Source organism: Myxine glutinosa, chromosome 1 (genome assembly GCF_964187855.1).
Source record: "Myxine glutinosa chromosome 1, kmMyxGlut1.1, whole genome shotgun sequence".
Classification (NCBI taxonomy): domain Eukaryota; kingdom Metazoa; phylum Chordata; class Myxini; order Myxiniformes; family Myxinidae; genus Myxine; species Myxine glutinosa.
The window spans coordinates 339,972,920-339,992,449 of NC_136261.1; the positions used below are offsets into that span (position 1 = coordinate 339,972,920).

General features: G+C 45.6%; 1 protein-coding gene across 2 annotated transcripts in view; it reads right to left on the reverse strand.

The window, feature by feature from the left end:
* LOC137419517 (hemagglutinin/amebocyte aggregation factor) overlaps positions 1–11,766 on the reverse strand; it is a 96,216-nt gene extending 84,450 nt beyond the window's left edge. The window contains exon 1 of one of the 2 annotated variants that reach the window (XM_068105546.2): positions 11,666–11,766. In XM_068105546.2, coding sequence (XP_067961647.2) covers positions 11,666–11,717 — 52 coding nt within the window. In that variant the 5' untranslated portion in view covers positions 11,718–11,766. Of the gene's footprint in view, positions 1–7,418; positions 7,570–11,665 lie in introns of those variants that run through there. The other variant, XM_068105544.2, reaches the window with a different exon arrangement.
* Positions 11,767–19,530: the final 7,764 nt, after the last annotated feature.

The following is a 19,530-nucleotide window of genomic DNA, read 5'->3' on the forward strand; positions in this document are numbered from 1 at the left end:
AGCAGACAGCAAGATGCTGAAATAAGTCTCTAAGAACCCCAGAATGTCATCACGGGACCTACAGGTAGCTCTTGCCACTGTTGATGTCAAAGTGCACGAGTCTACCATTAGAAATAGGCTGCACAAATTTGATCTACATGGGAGGTGTGCCAGGAGGAAACCTTTGCTGTCCAGAAAGAATATCAAGGCAAGACTAAAGCTTGCCAATGAACACCTGAGCAAAGACCAGCACTTCTGGAACAATGTGCTGTGGACAGATGAGTCAAAGGTAGAGCTATTTGGCCACAGTACAAGAAGACATGTTTGGCGAAAACCAAAGACAGCATTTGACCACAAGAACCTGATACCAACTGTAAAGCATGGTGGTGGAAATATTATGGTTTGGCGCAGCTCTGCTGCATCAGGGCCTGGGCAGCTCACCGTCATAGAATCCACTATGAATTCTTCATTGTACCAGAGGGTGCTTGAGGATAATGTGAGGCCATGTGTCGGAAAGTTGAAGCTCAACCGAAGGTAGACCTTGCAACATGACAATGACCCGAAACATACCAGTAAATCCACCAAGGAATGGCTGAAAAGAAAGAAATGGAGGGTTCTGGAATGGCCAAGTCAAAGCCCGGATCTAAATCCAATCGAGATGTTGTGGGGGGATTTGAAACGAGCTGTGCATGCAAGAAACCCCTCAAACATCGCACAGCTGAAAGAATTCTGCATGGAGGAGTGGGCAAAAATTTCTCTCAGTCGATGTCAGACTGGTAGACAGTTATAAGAAACGCCTACTTCAGGTTGTTTCTGCTAAAGGGGGCAATACCACCGATTAGAGCCAAGGGTGTACTTACTTTTTCCACATGCGAAATTTGCATTTATGTTTATTTAAATTATACAATGGACTACATAATGTAAATGTTTCATGTAATTTGTTACATTATATGATCTTTATCGATCAATATTGTTGAAATGAAGATCAAATAGCTGTATGTTGAAATATGTTGAAAAAGTCAAAACTTTACATGGGGTGTACTTACTTTTTCACATGACTGCATATATATATATTGTTGTGGTTTTGTGTTTTTATAATAAAGGTTAATTTCCCCTCATAGTTTCGTTACACTACAACATGTAGCCTCATTTAAGCTCAGTTATTTCTTAGTAAATGCAAGCGTAGACGTTTCCTGTGTTAGTTTTGCGTTGAGTAGGATAATGAGAATTAGGTGCCTTACGATGCCTCCCTGCTTTTGGTTTTGGCGTGAAATACCACGAGGCAGGCCTGTACAAGTCGATCAAGGCAAAGGAAGGTGGAGGAGGATCCAACGGTAAGCGCGAGCCGCCAATCAGGGCTCAAGGGGAGTGACTTACCACTGCGGCAAAAGGCGGGGTTTGGAACATTCGATTCGGGCGAGGGTGGGGGCAATATAACCATGTGCCCGGAGCCCCCACATTTTCAGGGAAGTTAGTCATAACCAAGTCCAGAAGAGAAGATGCTCCGTTGACTGAGATCCGGGTCGGGAAATTGACAGATTGTCAGTCCCAGTGAGTCGCAGAAGTCCTTTGCTGAGGAGCCATGGCTGGTGAGAGAGGTACCCACACCCAGCCAACTGGCATGGTGACAATTGAAATCACCACATATGAGGAAGTGAGAGTTGGGATGGGTAGATAGAAGTTGGTCCATATTATCAGACAGCGAGATGTAGATGGAGTCATCACTGTTTGGTGGACGGTACAACACACATATGAACAAGAGGTGGGAGCGAAGGGGAAGCTGTAGCCAGACGTATTCCTGGGGGTGAGGTGGAGAGAGTGCAGTGCAGGGCGAGTGAGGAAGAGAGTTTTTGATAAAGATAGCAACCCCACCTCCAGGACGAGGCTCAGGTCTATCATATCAGAGGAGGGAGTAACCTGGGAGAGATACCAAGGAATCAGAGACATCATGAAACCATCGGGTTCTTAGTCACCTCTCTAACCAAGGCCCTTCTCCCCTGATTGCTCAGTTTGGCCTGGCGGCCAGCTCTAGGAAGAGTCCCAGTTGTTCCAAACTTCTTCTATTTAAGAATTATGGAGGCCACGATGCTCTTCGGAACCTTCAATGCAGCAGAGATTTTTTTGTAGGCTTCCCCAGATCTGTGCCTCGACACAATCCTGTCTCTGAGCTCTGCAGGCAGATCCTCCGACCTCATGGCTTGGTTTTTGCTCTGATATGCATTGTCAGCTGTGAGACCTTATATAGACAGGTGTGTGCCTTTCCAAATCATGTCCAATCAATTGAATTTACCACAGGTGGACTCCAATCAAGGTGTAGAAACATCTCAAAGATGATCAACAGAAATGGGAGGTACCTGAGCTAAATTTCAAGTGTCATAGCAAAGGGTCTGAATACTTATGTCAATGTGATATTTCAGTTTTTTCTTTTTAATAAATTTGCAAAACTTTCTAAAATCCTGTTTTCTCTTTGCCATTATGGGGTATTGAGTGTAGATTGATGAGGGAAAAAATGAATTTAAACGATTTCAGCATGAGGCTGCAACATAACAAAATGTGAAAAAAGTGAAGGGGTCTGAATACTTTCTGAATGCACTGGACATACCACCACTGCGGCCATCTGGGAGGATGCCCAGTGAAAGGCCGAAAAACGTCTACACCACCTTTCAAATTATTCACATTTTGTTCCCTTATGGCATGGAATCAAAGTGCATTAAATCAGACTTTTCCATCTTTATTTACACGTCGTAACCCACAACTTCCAAGTGAAAAATTCTGCAAATTTCAGAAAATTAACTTAAAATACAAAACTAGATTATCTTGGTTGGATAAGTGTCCACCCTCTGAGTTAATACGTGGTGGAGGCTTCTTTGATAGCAAATACAGCTGATTCTGTTGGGATAGGTAGGTCTCGACCAACTTTGACATGGACATGGAAGTACACAAAATTATATATGGTAATACGTCTCAAAGCAATTTAAAAAAAAAATGAAAGTATACTGAAGGAAACACAAACAACAGCAACGAAAGCCACAATTTTATTTATTTATTTTTTGTATACAAGATCGAGGCTCGTGAAAGAGCTAATATTACTCACACAAAAAGTCAACCGACATAAAACACAAAATAAGGGGAGCGGAACACAAGATGAGGGAGAGAGGGGGAAGGACACAAACACAACATTTGAGAGCAAGGACATCGAGAGCAATGTGGGAGGGGGAGGGCTTGGGGGGAGGTGGGAGATGTATAAAACATATCAACACTGCAAGGACTTCCAGGAAAGAAGTTGGAATTTCAAAAAAAGTGTATCTGGGTTGAAATAGCGGGGGTATAAAAGATCAAGGTTTTGGATGGGGGAAGATAAGTGATGGTGGTGAAGAGCTGTTTTAAAGACCTGGAGGGAGGAGTGGGATTGAAGGGAGTGGGGGAGTTTGTTCTAGAGGCGGGAGAAAAGGGGACTGAAAGAGGGAAGGTGAGCAGAGAGCCCAGATTTTGGCAGTTTAACCATAAGAGGGTTGCTGGCAGATCTTGTGTGACCTGTAGGAATATGAGGAGGACAGAGCACAGAGAGAGCAGGGGGGGCAAGGCCGGAGAGGAGTCGGTAAAAGACAGAAAGACCACCAACCTGCCTGTGGTGAGTGAGTGAAAGGCCCTCGGAGTTAGCTTCATTGCAGGAGATTCCAATGATTCTGAAAGCTTTGGTTTCAACAGCATGAAGCCGAGCTAGGTGTGAGGCAGGAGCACCGGCCCAGAGGGGGGAACAGTATTCCATTGAGCTGCCGATGAAAGCCATGTATGTGGTGAGGAGCTCAGGTGTGCCAAGGAAGGTCTTCGCACGACGGAGGATGCCCAGTCGGCGACTGGCTTTGGAGGCCAGTTTGGAAATGTGGTTATCCCAAGAAAGATCATGGCAGATAGGGAGACCCAAAATCTTGAGCGACAGAACTTCTTGGAGAGGATTGTTGAGAAAGTTGATGGGAGGGTTTTCCAGTCGGTCTTTTCGGAGAGACTTAGTAAGAGTGTGGGATTTGTCAGGATTGAAAGACATGTTCCACTTGTTTGACCAGTCTGTGATTTTGGCCAGGTCTGCAGAGAGTGAGGAGGCTGCAGACTGCTGATCTGAGGGACGAGGAATGGAGCGTCAGATAGTCGAGTCATCAGCAAAGAGATAGAGAGGATTTTCCAGAGAGTCGGAGAGATCATTGATGAAGACCAGAAATAGCACAGGGCCCAGAACACCACCTTGGGGAACTCCAGCCAGAACAGGAAGGGGAGATGAGAGAAATCCATTCAGGGCCACACGTTGCCTACGACCAGAGAGGAAGTCCGCAAGCCATGAGTGGAGATTTCCCCGGATACCATAGGAGGAGAGTTTGGTGAGCAGAGCGGGGTGCCAGACCGTATCGAAGGCACGTGATATGTCAAGGGAGACAGCTCTGATTTCCTGTTTGGCATGGAGGACCTCCATCCATTGTTGAGACAGCAGAAGCAGCATGTCCAGAGTAGAATGGTCAGGTCTGAATCCAAATTGATGATCAGAGATGATGCCATTGGAGAAGAGGAAGGATTTGAGATCCAAAGCAATGATGGATTCCATGACTTTGCTGATAATTGGGAGCAGGCTGATTGGTCTGTAGTTGCAAGGATCTGTTTTTGCACCTTTTTTGTGGAAAGCGGAAATGTTTGCTGATTTCAAAGATGCTGACAGAAGACCTTGAGCAAAAGAGAGGGTGAGAAGAACAGAGAGAGGGTGAGATAGAGTGGCAGAGCAGGATTTTAGGACCCGTGGGCTTATGCCGTCTGGTCCAGTTGCAGAATCAGAGTCGTGATTTGATAAAAACTTCTCCACCTTGTCAGGAGAGAAGGACACAGAGTCCAGGAGCAGTTGGGTTCGACTGGGAAAGGTGGGAACAGAGAGAGATGGGTTTGGGACACAAGATTTTGAGGCAAACACAGAGTTGAGGCATTCGGCTTTGTCACGTGCGGTGTCAACTGTGTAGCCATTTGAGGTAAGGGAGGGGATGGAGGGGGAACAAACACCAGAAACGGATTTGACTAGATGCCACCAGGATTTGGAGGAAGGAGACAGGTTTGAGAGTTCAATCTTGAGAGTGGAGAGATAGTGCTTCCTGGCACTCCTGAGGGTAGACACACACTTGTTCCGAGCTTGGTGTAAGGAACTGAGATTGCCTTCAGTTGGATTAGCCTTCCAAGAGGCAAAGGCAAGTTGTTTCAGGGCAACTGCCTCACCATAAGATTCAGTGTACCATGGACGGGAGGAAGGGTAAAACAACTGAAGACAAGATGGGATAAATCTGTGCACGAGAGAGAGAGAGCAGTTTGCTTTGGAAGAATTCCCAGGAAGAATTGATGTCAGAGGCAGTAGAGATGGGAGACCAGTCCAGATGATTGATGGCTGCTTGCAGACCGTGCCAGTCAGCCTGAGTGAAATGCCAGACTCGTCGGCACTGAGGAGGCTCTCTGAGAATGGCCAGAGAGATGTCCACTTTAACAGCACATGAACAGAAGAACTGATTGGAGCAGAAGAAGAGCAGCAGACATTTGCAGTGAAGTTTGTCATAACCAAGTCTAGAAGAGAAGATACTCCATTGACTGATATCCGGGTCGGGAAATTGACAGATTGTGTCAGTCCCAATGAGTCACAGAAGTCCTTTGCTGAGGTGCCATGGCTGGTGAGAGAGGAACCCACACCCAGCCAGCTGGCATGATGACAGTTGAAGTCGCCACATATGAGGAAGAGAGAGTTTGGATGAGTTGATAGAAGTTGGTCCATGTTGTCAGACAGCGAAATGTAAATGGAGTCATCAGTGTTTGGAGGACGGTACAGAACACATATAATAATAATAATAATTCATTTATTTTGTATAGCGCTTTTCCAGAAGCCCAAAGGCGCTTTGACAGAGTGGCAAACATAATGCATAACAATACATGAAAACAACAATTTCAAAAAAGACAAGAGAGCGATGGTGACATATGAACATATGAACATATGAAAAAGACATATGAACAAAAGGTGGGAGCGGAGAGGAAGCCGTAGCCAGAGGTACTCCTGGGGGTGGGGTGGAGAGAGGGCAGTGCAAGGAGAGTGAGGAAGAGAGTTTTTGATAAAGATAGCAACCCCACCACCAGGACGAGGCTCAGGTCTATCATACCGGAGGAGGGAGTAACCAGGAAGAGATAATAAGGAATCAGAGACATCTTGAAGGAGGAAAGTTTCTGTTAAGCAGATCAAGTCTGGATTGTCAGAAGCAACCTGAATGGAGAGATCAATCAGGTTTCAGGGAAGGCCCCGGATGTTTGAGGTCCATACCGCTAATGAGGAGAGAGGAGCATCGGGTGTAGGACAGGGGATGGGTGGGGCCGGGTCAGATGAAGGATGAGAGGGGGAGGTAGGGAGAGCAGTTGATAGTGTGTCAGAGATTACAGAAGAGTTACAAGAGAGGGAAGGATGAGGAGAATGAAAGGTTTGATGGTGATGGGATGAGGCACAGTGAGGGGTTGTTTGAGGGGGGGGGGGGGCAGAGGAAAGTAGAAGGTTGGGGGATGTGGAGGTATGAGATAGAAGGGAGATGAAGTGGGTGAGGAGGCAGCTTTGAGGAGGAGCTGGGAGGGGGGAGAATTTGGGAGGGATGGTTGGGGGGGAGATTAGAAGGGGAGGGGTTGGGGTGGAGTTTTGAATGGGAGGGGCAAGGGGGGAGTTTTGGAGGGGAGGGGCAAGGGGGAGTTTAGGAGGGGAGGGGCAAGGGGGAGATTTGGAGGGGAGGGGCAAGGGGGGAGTTTAGGAAGTGGATGATTAATTAAAGAGGAACATTTATAACAAATTGGGTTTATAGTGATTTTCAAGTTAGCGATCCGTTTAATAACGATAGAGGAGGGGTGGAATGAATGTGAATTTAGAGCATGTAGTGATTTAGAGTTATAAGAGATTGAATTTTTTTTTTGAAATGGAATGAGTTGGAGAGGAATTTGAAAAAAGCCTTTTAAATAGGAAGAAAAATAGCATGATGTAATAAACCACAACGACAGCAACAACAAACATAACCTCCGCCAATCTTTGCTGGAAAAGGGAACAAAACTATTGTTGCAACAACAACGAACAACAACTTCTGATACCCTGTCGCTTCCATTATAACTTAACAAAATAAATTTTTTCTCACCTTTTCCCTTAATTTTACATTCTCATTGAGACTCGCAGATAGATATGCAATATGTTTGTGAAGTGCAACATACTTGCTGATTAAAACCATTGGTATGCACAGCTAAATTTATAAAAAATTTGAAGTTTATTCAGAATATAATAAGACACGCCCGTGCATTCGTGCGGAATATGATTAATTTGTTTAAAAATACATAACAGCTTTGTTATATTCATTCTCTGCAATTCAGTTTGATACTGTGAAATCACAAGTTAAATTACTCACCAGCCATGCTCGCGATTGTCATATAAATAACAATGCAGGCACATGTGTTGACAATAATTCCATTCTTCTTTACTAATATTTCAGGTTTAAGCTGCATTTTGGGCCACACGTCTTTCTGCACAAGAAGTATATGCTGGTTGCTTGAAAGCAGAGGATTAAGGAGTTTTGAGTCATGTAGGTTGACATTATACAATCTAGAAACCACTATTACCAAACTTTAACCACAAACCACATGTGTTAGCAAAGACCCAAATCCTTACCGAGACCACAAATAAAGAAAAGATGGACTGAAAGAACACTTCTCTCTTCATTTACTTTTATCATGACATAATTGACATCACTGTATATTTATTCATAGACAAAACTAGACCGGCACTCAGGAGAGAGCATACCTCCACCTGATTGGCCATATCACTCAATGGTGAGAATAATTTTAAAAATTCAACTAGCTGCATCCGGATCCGGATCCGGATCCGGATCTTCCCCAAAATGGAATCGATTCTTCCTTGTCACACGCAAAACCTGTCCAACAAGTTTCGTCCACATCCATCCATAACCTTTTGAGATATCCTGCTATGTATCGTTTTTGGCACTATCTCCCAATGGTGAAGAATCACTTAAAAATTAAATAATTCTCATATCCGAATCTATGTTGAGATCTTTACCAAATTCGAAATGATTAGTCCTTTTCACACACACAACCTCTCCACCAAGTTTCGTCCAACTCCGTCCACAACTTTTTGAGATATACTGCTATGTATCGTATTTGGCCCTATCTCCCAATGGCGAAGAATCACTTAAAAAATTCTAGTAGCTGGGTCCAGAGTCCGGATCTTAACCAAAATCTAATCATTTCGTCCTTGTCGCATACGCTACATCTCTGCCAAATTTTGTTCGAATCCGTCTACAACTTTATGAGATATTTTGTTCACAAACGGAAAGACAGACAAATGAAAAATCGGTCAGAGACCGAGGAATTGCCGGAATGTAATTTTTTATCGGCCATTTTGGACAAATATGGCGACCGAACCACGTGACCGATGACGCCATCATTATTTGTTTTCTAAACTAATTTATTCCTAGATTATGCTCAAGAAATTTCATCTTGATCGGATGAAGTTTCGTACTTGTCGAATTATGACGTCATAATGGAGGCAACCATGATGACATCATCATTACTCCCGCCAGGGAGGAATGCATTCGATCATGTCCGTCCGTGTGTGTGTGTTCGTGTGTTTGTGAACACGATATCTGGAAAAGTTCTGAACGGATTTGAATGAAAGTTGGTGGGATGATTGCCCTTGGGATAACAAAGAATTGATTAGTTTTTGGTGAAGCTCGGGATATTATTCCGGATACAGGAATTTTTTGCAGGATTTTTTACAATTGGAAGATAGGGCTCAGCAGCGGCCACCCACAGCGGGAGTATGCGCTCTACTGAGTAGCGTTCTAGTTAACATATTTTATTCCCCATGGTGAGTTCTTTACAATGAGCCATGTCTCAGTTTTTTCTATTCAGCACTTTCGGAGATATAGAGGTGCAATTTTTTTCGGTTTTTCCAAGATAGCGGCTGAACCACATGACCGATGACGTCATCATTATATTAAAAAATTCCACCAGCTTGTGCCGACATGGCGCTCAAGAAATTGCATCTTGATTGGATGAAGTCTTGTATTTGTCGAATTATCGAATTATGACGTCATAATGGAGGCCTTGGGCCGAGAGAGTTAAAAATTTGGCACAGTCTATACCAGGGCAAGACAAATATGTGTGTAAAGTATGGCTATTCTATGTGCAACGGTATAGACGTAGTACTGCGCACAAACAGACAGACAAACAGACAAACCAACCAACCAACATACTTGCCGGAATCTTTTCCGGCAAGTAATAAACAAACGGACAGACAGACAGCGGTGAAAACATAACCTCCATCCACCTTTGGTGGTGGAGGTAATACTAAAAGCATGAACAAATGTAATTTGTGAAAATCCTATCGAATCAGATTGCTTTAGTCAGCTTTTTATTATCAATCTTTCCTATTTCGAGTAATTTTACAATATTTTTCAATGCGATTGCTCCATATAATGGTAAATGGGTATTCGTTGTAAATATAATGTCATCGATTAACTCAAAGTATTTTCTTTTCATAATCTATAATACAAAAAGGCAATGTGTATCCGTCAGTGTGTGTGTGTGTGTGTGTGTGTCTCCTCCATAACTCCAAAACCAGGAAACGTATCAGCCCTAAACATTGCAAGCATACTTAGCGAACTCCAAGGGAGTGCATGAATGAAAACTGAGTTTTTTGGTATGTAAAAACACCCCTTTAGAAGATGATTGACCGGATTATTTAATTTAAACAAAAACAGGCTTTATCCTTGGTCAGCCCGCTATCCCTCGCAGGGGTCTTAGCTCAAAACGCCTTGCCTTGAAACAGGCTGCAATGGTTTCTGCACGATTAAGTGCTTGTTACGGATTCGTCACTTCCACCTTTGTTGTTATTTTGTACTTATAGGATTTTTAGTTTCAGGTAATATTGTTGTTAAGATTTTTGTGTGAAATGGAGATGACTTTAGTAAAAGGTAAAAATAAATGTTTGTGTATGAAAAAGGAAAACGCGGCAAAGAAACCGGAAGAGGAGAGAGGAGGAGATCAGAGGGGGTGGAGACGGCCATGAGAGATACAGCCGTGAGTTGCATCGAGGCTGCGAGCGGACTTTTTTGATACTGGTCGCAAATGAGTCGAGGCTTCCCGTGAAAGGGATTGCCTGCGACATCGTCCTATATTGTGATTGCAATTAAAACGGTGTCTCAGGTTTTATTACCAAGCGTGAGTTGTTGTTGGTGGGAAAGCAAGAGCCTCCATTACAAGCCTATCCGCCATTTTTTCCTCGAAAAGGCCGTCCGCCAGGTGCTTAGTCGTTGGGATTCCTATATCGACATCATTGTGTGGATTGCCGTTGGTTCCCATATCGGCTCAATTCCCATATCTACCTCTCACCTCATAACTGCTTGTTCGCAGCCGCGCCGATACCTGACTGTTCTTGCCGTTCTACATGACTTCCATCTTCACGCTGTGTTGGGATTCGTGCACGGACTTTGGAAGTGTTACATTCCACTCACGTCTGCCGTATTGTGAGTTTATTGCTTTGAGAGCATTGTGGAATGATGGTACCATCATATGTATTGTTCATTTGATGCAAGTGATATTTTCATGGTACTTTCTTTAATAGTGTTATTATTGTGTATGTGAGAGTTTTTAATACAGTTACTTGTTTTGTTCTACAATTGCATTGGTGTGGTTTTACCATGGTTTATTAGAACACTCAAAATAAAAAAATCTTTCTGCCGCGTTCCCTCTCGAGACTCTGAGGAGCACCGTAACCGGGGTATGGGGAGGTAACACGTAACATGCTCAACATATATATTTTCACTTTCCTCACTCATCCTTCGAATGTCTGATCTTCATACTGACAATTTGCTGTATACATCACTTTTGTAGAAATTGCATTTTATGACTTTGTTGAAAATTTTCTTTGGTGAAAATGTAGTTTTTATTCCCGATTGCCTCACACCCTCATTTTAACTCAGATTACATATCTGTTTTCATTTGTGGTAGTTGCTTAGACAGATAAAGACTCGATGAAAACAAATTGTTTGAAAATCGTTCATTTTTGATTGATTTACCACGTCGAGTGCCTTTACATGGTGCAAGGCTTAAATGTTCCTCTTTCTCTTTGCATAGACCATGCCTGCTACCTTTCCCTTTCCCTTCCTTCCTCCCTCCTCTATTCCACTCTCCTCCGGTTCCCTTCCTTCCTCCCTCCTCTACTCTACTCTACTCTACTCTACTCTACTCTCCTCCGGTTCCCTTCCTTCCTCCTCTACTCTCTCACCTTCCCATCCCTTCCTCCTCTACTCTCCCCCCTTCCCACCCCTTCCTCCTCGACTCTCCCCCGTTTCCCTCCCTTCCTCCTCTACTCTACTCTACTCCCCCCCTTCCCTTTTCCACCGGGGAAGAAATGGTGCCCCATGATCACCACCCCGTCCGAGAGGGAGGAAACCACTTGGAGCAACGCACACACTGAGACATCCAGCACGCCCTGATGGATCTTCAAATCATTATCCAAAAAGGGCATCATGCCACCTAAAAAGCATGGCCACATCGAGGAGGGGGTAGAGGAGGGACATGACTGCAGAAAATGTTCAAACAAAGTCTCTCCCCCCCCCCCCCCCCCACCACGCACCCCCAGAGAATGCCAAAGGGGACTCCTCCCTTTCTCCAACGTCCACAACCATTCCTCCCGTGTTTCCATCGGGTTGGCCGAGCTGTGTCGTCGGGTCCCGCAACTGTGCTACACAAACAGAGGAAAAGACATCACAGGCAGATTAGAAGAACAAGTGTAAGGGGGGGTTTATTTATTTACATGTGAGAGAGGAAAGGCATGCGTACATTGAAAGCAAAGGTTTATTCATATGTACAGAAGAAAAAACATCCATTCATGTGGTGCGACAAAAGACTAGATGGTATTCATAGAATACTTACCCTGTGCAGTCTTGTGAAGGACTTGGTGCAAGCCAAATCTTCTGATTTTTAAGGGGTTTTCTTTGATCCAATATTGATGTGGAAGATCGATTTCAATAAAGCCTCACTTCTGTGAACGAGGTCTTGGATAAATTCCATTACAGGTGCCTTCTCCAAACTGCTGTTTTCAGATCTCCTCACATGTGTTCACTGTGATTTAGATTTGGATTCATTGCTGGCCACTTCATAACAGTCCAGCTTTTTGTCTTGAACCATTCCTGGGTGCTTTTTGAAGTGTGTTTGGGGTCATTGTCCTGCTGCAAGACCCATGACCTTCGACGGAGACCCAGCTTTCTGACACTGGGTTGAACATTGCGCTCCAAAATGCCTTCGTAATCTCCTGATTTCATGATGCCATACACACATTCAAGGCACCCAGTGCCAGATGGGCAGCAGAGCAACCCCAAAACATCACTGAACCTCCTCCATATTTGACTGGAGGGAAGGTGTTCTTTTCTTTGAAGGCATCATTTTGTTTTCTATAAACATAGAGATGGTGTGCTTTATCAAAAAGCTCTAATTTGGTCTCATCTGTCCACAGGACATTCTCCTCGAAGGATTTTGGCTTGTTCAGGTGTGTTTTGGAAAACTCGTCAGGCTTTCTTACGCCTCCCTCTCAGCAGTGGGGTCCTCCTGGGTCTCCTACCATAGAACCTTTCATAGAGTTGGCAATGGATGGTGCGAGTTAAAACTGTCGTACCTTGTATCTGAAGGTCAGCCTGAATCTGTTTGGCAGGTGATAGAGGTGCTTTCTCCACCATTCGAACAATCCTCCACTGCAATGTTCGATTACGTTTTCTCTTGCTGCCACGTCCAGCGAGGTTGGCAAGGGCCTTAAACTTTCTGATAACATTGTGTACGGTGGACACAGGAACATCAAGGTTTCTGGAGATGGACCTGTAGCCTTGAGATTGTCCATGCTTGACGACAAACCTGTGTCTGACCTCCTCAGACAATTCTCTGGTTTTCTTTGTTTCAAACATCAGAATGACTCCTTTTCTCTCTTCAAACTGGTTGAATGAGTGATTTTTATATTGCAGGCACCTGCAACTGACCACAGGTGAGTTCAATTCCAATGTAAAGGAGAATCACCTGCTTGAAATCTAATTATTTCTAACCTCTAAAAGGTGTCAATAACATTGTTGGCCATTTTAGGATATCTTTGTGGAATAAAATAAGATTTAGTAATTTTTTCGGCTTTTTTTTTTTTTTTTTCCACTGCAAAACAAAGAAATACATTTGTGGATACCAAAATATATTTTTGTTTCACCAATTTTCTGGAAGAAATGGTGCATTATTTGAGAAAAGTGCAAGGGTGCTAATATGTTTGGCCACGACAGTACATTATATATATATATATATATCTATATATATATATCTATATATATATATATATATATATATATATATATATATCTATATATATATATCTATATATATATATATATATATATATACGTATATATATATACACGTATATATACACAAAGAATTAAGTTAAGCACCCCCCCCGTTTTTTAACAACCTCGCACATTACAAGTTTGTTGTCGTCAAAACAGTGTAATATACCCATGATATTGCTATATTTTCTGGAGAAGTGATATTATGGTCACATAAAAACATAACAATCATGCCGTTTTCAATATTTTATTCTGAATAATTTAAGGTGAAATTTTTTGGGAATTTTAGGCATATTTTCACCTCAATTTAAGTATGGAGCTATAGGTCCATCACGGACAGTGTGGATGACGTTTATGTTTTCTAACGTACAGTCATTGTTCTGAGAGGACCTCTAGCGATCTTTGCGTCAATAACGTGTGTAGGACCCACGTGATCGGATCACTGACTCAACCCTACGTCTCATAGACCCTGTAAGCCGTCGTATGCGTTGCTGTGGCAGGTTGTTCCATTCCCAATCATTATTTGATCTCACATACCTTAGAATATATGCCAATGTATACATATACACAAAGAATATATATTAGGGGGTGCTTACCTTAATTCGTTGTGTAGGGGTGCTTAACTTAATTCTTTGTGTATATATATATATATATATATATATATATTGTTACGGATACGGGGGACGGCTCTCCCGTTAGCAAGGGGTGATTAGCCCCTTGTCCTGTTAAGCTGGCCCTCTCCCCGGTCCTGGTACTTGTAACGCTATCCCGTGGGATGGAACGGATCAGGGTTATGGGTCCAGGGTTTATCCCGAATACCTTTATGCATCCCTCCGCAGACTAGGGAGACAAGTACCGCTCGAACCCCGGTTTGGATGGTCTAGTTAGTTGCCAAGCGGTTTTTAGCAACCCGAAGTTCGAGTCATTAGCCTTCACTAAACCCGATCCTGAACGTTGGCCGAATCGCGCCACGTACACTCAATATGGAAACCTCTAAAGCGACCGAAAGAGCATGAAGAAGTAAAGACAAAGTAGGGAATAACAAGATTTATTACTATTTATACACACTAAGCAGAAAGGAAAAGAAAGATGATTTATAAGGCAATGGAAGGAGCAGGAGACATAGTGCAATGATTAGCTTATATATATGGCAGTCTTACTTATAAACCCCAAGACAACATGAAAGACGGACAAACGGGCACACTTACACGGGGGAAATGATGGCAGGAATCACTGGAGGGAGGAGAAGGTCCAAGCCGATGGCAGGGCAGGAAGGTCCGGGCAATTCCACACCGTCAAGGTCCACATTCCGTGCTCGAAGCGAACAGCAGCTGGCAGCTCCGCGTCTCCACAACCGGCAATAGGGCCTAGAGGGTCTCGGCGTATTGCTGCAGTATCAGCACCCCCTCACGTCTCGTTCTCTCTTGGCTGCTTTAGCTGGATCGCGCATCTGCCGCACCTCTCTCTCAATCTCCTCCAAAAAGCCAGCCCTATAGAAACCCACGCGTGTCCTTTTATAACGTGCTTTTGGGTTTCTTACCCACGTGCGTTGTAAACGCCCCTCGGTCAGCTCGCCTCGGCCTTGATTGGTCGCGAGGGCTACCGATCCCGCCCCTCTTGATGACGCATTGGCAAAGCCATGCCTTACTCCTCCCCCCCGATGACGAGCTGGAGACACGCCTTTCTGCTCCGTTGTTTACCTCGTGCGTAATGGAGTCAAATGCAGCAAACAGTGGATGAAATGCAGCAAAGTTGCTAAAGAAGTCAATTGCAGCAAACCTGGCAAACCTGGCACTTGGAAGATGCCATGGGGCGTCGGAGGGACCTACTCATTTAATTCGGTGCAATGAAGAGTCAAACTATTGGGAAACACATCCTTAACCTACATAAAATAAGGGACTAACTATTTAAAAGGATATATGGTGCCCTGTGTGTAGGTTTATGGAATTAACTAAGAGGACGAGCTTCGATCTTTCTTTACATTACGGAGGGTGCCATGTACACACAACAAAACCATAATTCTCACATTCTTTACATTTTCTCAAATTCGTTACACTTCTCAAATTCGTTACACTGCACTCTCCTTCCTTCAGGCCCGTCCTCGGGCCTATAAAACTTTACTTTTAGTGTGACACGTAGGTGTAATTCCCTCTACAATTAACCTGACCCTGAGTGCGACAATTTTAAAACACAAATAAATATGTCCCCCTGCTGCATTGCACCCTGCCTAACAGATTTGCGCCCACAGGATGGTGGTCTTCTGGTGGTGGTCTGGTGGTGGTCTTCCAACAACTGGTGGTGGTCTTCTCCTTCTCTGCTGGGCCGATGTTCTTCCCGATGTCTTCTTGCTTCATGCGGCCTACTTGGAAATATAAAAAGCACAAACCGTGTCCATTTTTATTTAGGGCCACAGGGGCCAACTAAGGGTGGTCAACCTGTTTGGCATAGGTGCCACCTTACCGAGGTCCGCAAGCAAGATTCCCTGGCCACTATGGCCGGTCTCCAACAGAGGTGCCCTGCCCCAGAACCTGGGGTCCATCAAGTGGTACTTGGCCGCAGAACAGCAGTCCATAAAGTGGTACATCAATGCAATGCATGCTGGTTGCGAGGGTCCTGGCACACAAGGCGACCTCCGCACGCTCCCCTCGATGCCCAGTGGCGTGGTGTCCTCGTGTGGGAGACAAGGGGGGAAAAGACAGATGAGCGAGGGGTAAGGTCACAAGGGTACACATCAATAAAGGCAATGCAAGGCGAGGTGCGTATGGAGACGGAGCGGAGAAAAGCTCGTCCCTACCGTACGTCACCCCCCCTGTCACCTACACTACCCTTGCCCTTACCCCATATTTACAAGAATCTACACATTTACAAATTCGTCACTACTGTCACGTCTCCCCCATATTTCTCCTACACCAAATTCGTCACCACAATCCCTCTAACCAAAATTTGCCATCACCCAATTCGTCATCAATCCTCATAAGGAGGAAGAGATGGAACAACAAAGCACAATGTCACACCCACGTCATGATGCATCTCACATTCCAGACATTTGCACAACAAAAATAATAAAAACCAACAAACCCCGGCATGGTGTGGAGCTTTGTCACCTCAGGTGAGTGCATGTAGATGGTGCAAGGAGATCTCAAACCTAACTACTTCCTAAATGACTAACGCACTTTACACTACCCGGGGTCTTTCCCTGCCAAGCCATTGGCCAACTTACTCTGTGGGTTCTAAAAACCAATTCCCATTGACCAAACTGTGGTGCTTATCAATTTGGGGTCTCACTCCCCCGATTCATCTCCCGATGCCCTTGCACAATTTCAGGACTGGGGCGTGTCGCTCTCCCAGCAGGCCTACCCACCTGCACACCTCTACCACTGCAGTTGCCACCCGAGCTTACCTAGCTCCTCACCCTAACCTATCTAACTGGGGAAGGCCCCTCCTGGCTCTGTCACCCCTTGGTGCCCTCTGGCACTGGGCTACCCGGGTCCATCCTCCGGATCCTCGGGCCTCATCCACAACAACTCTACCGGCTCCCAGAGCCCAACTGCGGCCTCACCTGGCCGACATCCTCACAGTGGTGGAGTGCCCATCCGACTACACGCACTAACAGGCTACACGCCCAGCCATTTCCATAACACTAATGCACCCATCCAATCACCATTCTTCCACCATGCACCACAGATGCCAATATCCAACCACAATTTACCTGTACCCTCTACCTAAGACTTACACTACCCTCCCCGGGTATTCGTGATGGGGGTCCATCCTCCTTTCCCCCATCCACACCTTCGCACCATCTACTCCACTCCACAGTTTCCACCATACTCACTCCACGACCACCCATTCCATACTCCATATATTCCACACTCCATGTCTTCCACACAACCATTCTCCATACACCTGCAGTTGCACACCTGTGCAATCTCACCTGGTGCCACCTGCAACCTCCTTCCTTCCTGGACCATTTGGTCAGCACAACTCACATCACTATCACTCACTCAAACCCTGCTCCATACACCTGTCCAGTTGCACACCTGTGCAATCACACCTTTTAACCACACACACGGCATCATCTGAACTACCTGTTGCCCTGCTAACTTAGTGCTCCCCGTCTTCCCTTTAAACTAAGCACATACCACGTCATTATCATCCAAACTAATCTACCTGCGTCCCCACTACAGGTATCATTGTCACTACCTAATCTTAACGTTACCTAAGGTCATCTTCTCTAGATCCCTATCATTATCCTAACCCTCCCGGGCTAGTTTTCACTGCCAACCCCATAAAACTAGTGCTCCTTTGCCCCCGTTGTGAGAGATGGCAGAGTTGCCATCCCACCACATCGGGTATCTCTCACTACCACTATCAATTTTGTTCATCCAATTCCAGCCAATCAAAAATTTTCCAATTACTGCCAATTCTATTCACTTTTTTTAAATTTCGGATCAAAAACACTATCATCATCATCACAGTCCACTTTATCTGAGCCTCGGTGCGTCGTCACATCATTAAAACTCGGCTTCGCAAAGCCGAGCAATGAATTTGGGTGGTTTGGTCGCCTGCAGTTGGATCCGTCCGGCATTCACGACTCTGGGGAGGAGGCATGCTCGGACCGAGGTTCCACGCATCATCGCGGCTCGGTACCCTGCGGTCCCGGGCCCGATGACCGAGGCTCGCCCGGTCGGAACCCCGTCCCCACGAGGGGGCACCGTTCCGCTTCCTCCCACTCGCCCTTGAACCGGACTGGTCATCTCGCCCGACAAGGCCCGGACTCGACCGTGCGGGGCCTAGCATCCAACAAAGCGCACTGTGCACCGAGCGCCCGCGTCGGCTATCCGTCGCCCTAAACGCTAACCCGTTCAATGTCGATGCTTCACTTGCATACGCGATCCGTTTCACACTCACAAAACCTGGCGTCTCGGCACCTCCAGTGCATCCCACACACTCCATCCATTCCACCAACGCACTCCCTGTTACACACCACACCTCTTGCGCACACTCGCCGTTCGCACACTCCCTTAACACACCTCACGCACCATCTTGCGCACTCTCCCTCGGTACGTACTCCGTACCACTCACCATGGGCGTGCACTCTTGCATCCACCCACTACCGCGCTCCGATGTGCTCCCTCGCACTCGCGCCACAACCAACTCAGGTGTGCTTCCTCGCACACGCTCCACCACCACTTTACTCTCCGAGTCACACTCACACTCACCCTCACCCTCGCACGTACACTCCGTATCGCTTTCACTCCTTGTGTCACACTCCGTACACCCCGAAGTGCATTCTCGCTCGCATTCGGTTTCACACCCACACTTTATAACACACCCACTCGCCGATGCACACTTTTTCCTCACACGCGCGCCATTTCCACTCACACGGGACCCTTCAACGCCCGGGTGCCATATTGACCCCAATCGCGTGACAATTCTCTTCGCGCCAAACCCCCTCTTACAAAATCTCCCGGCACCACACACAGCCCGTCTCACCTTCGGGGTTCTTCTTCCTCCCTGCACCAACACCTGCAAATCTTTATAAGGATTTTTAAGCACAGCATCGTGATGTGAGCATGGACTTTGTACAGTTTCCATTCCTTCCTCCGATTCCTGGGCTACCTCCGTCGTCTCTTCAATTTTAATTTTACCCACTACTGCTTTTTCTTTATTCCCCTCGACGACCGCTGGCTTTAATAAAATTCCCTCTTCTACCTCAGCGGTCGCCGGCTGCCCCATACCCCGGGTCGCGATCTCTATACCCATCATTGTACCCGCGCTTTCCTCCACTTCGCTCAACCAGCGCTCCTCAACCCGCGTTGCTTCGTCGTGCACCCTTGGGACCTTCTCGCCCATCTCGCCCACCACCATCCAAATATCCCAAACTCCTGACACCAATTTTGTTGCGTGATTCCCCTCGGTTAATACCGGAAAATCACGGATACCTTCAAAGTGCACGAGCGCATGCAAAGCACAATGGATTAGCACGGTGTGGAAAGCGGCGTTACCTCACGCGATTTGCGGACCTGATTCAAGCCAAATTCGGTCTCGGATGATGCTAGGCCAATGGAGAAAAGAGGTACCTGAACAGGTTTGAAAGTAACAACAAAAATGTACAGCCTTTTATTTT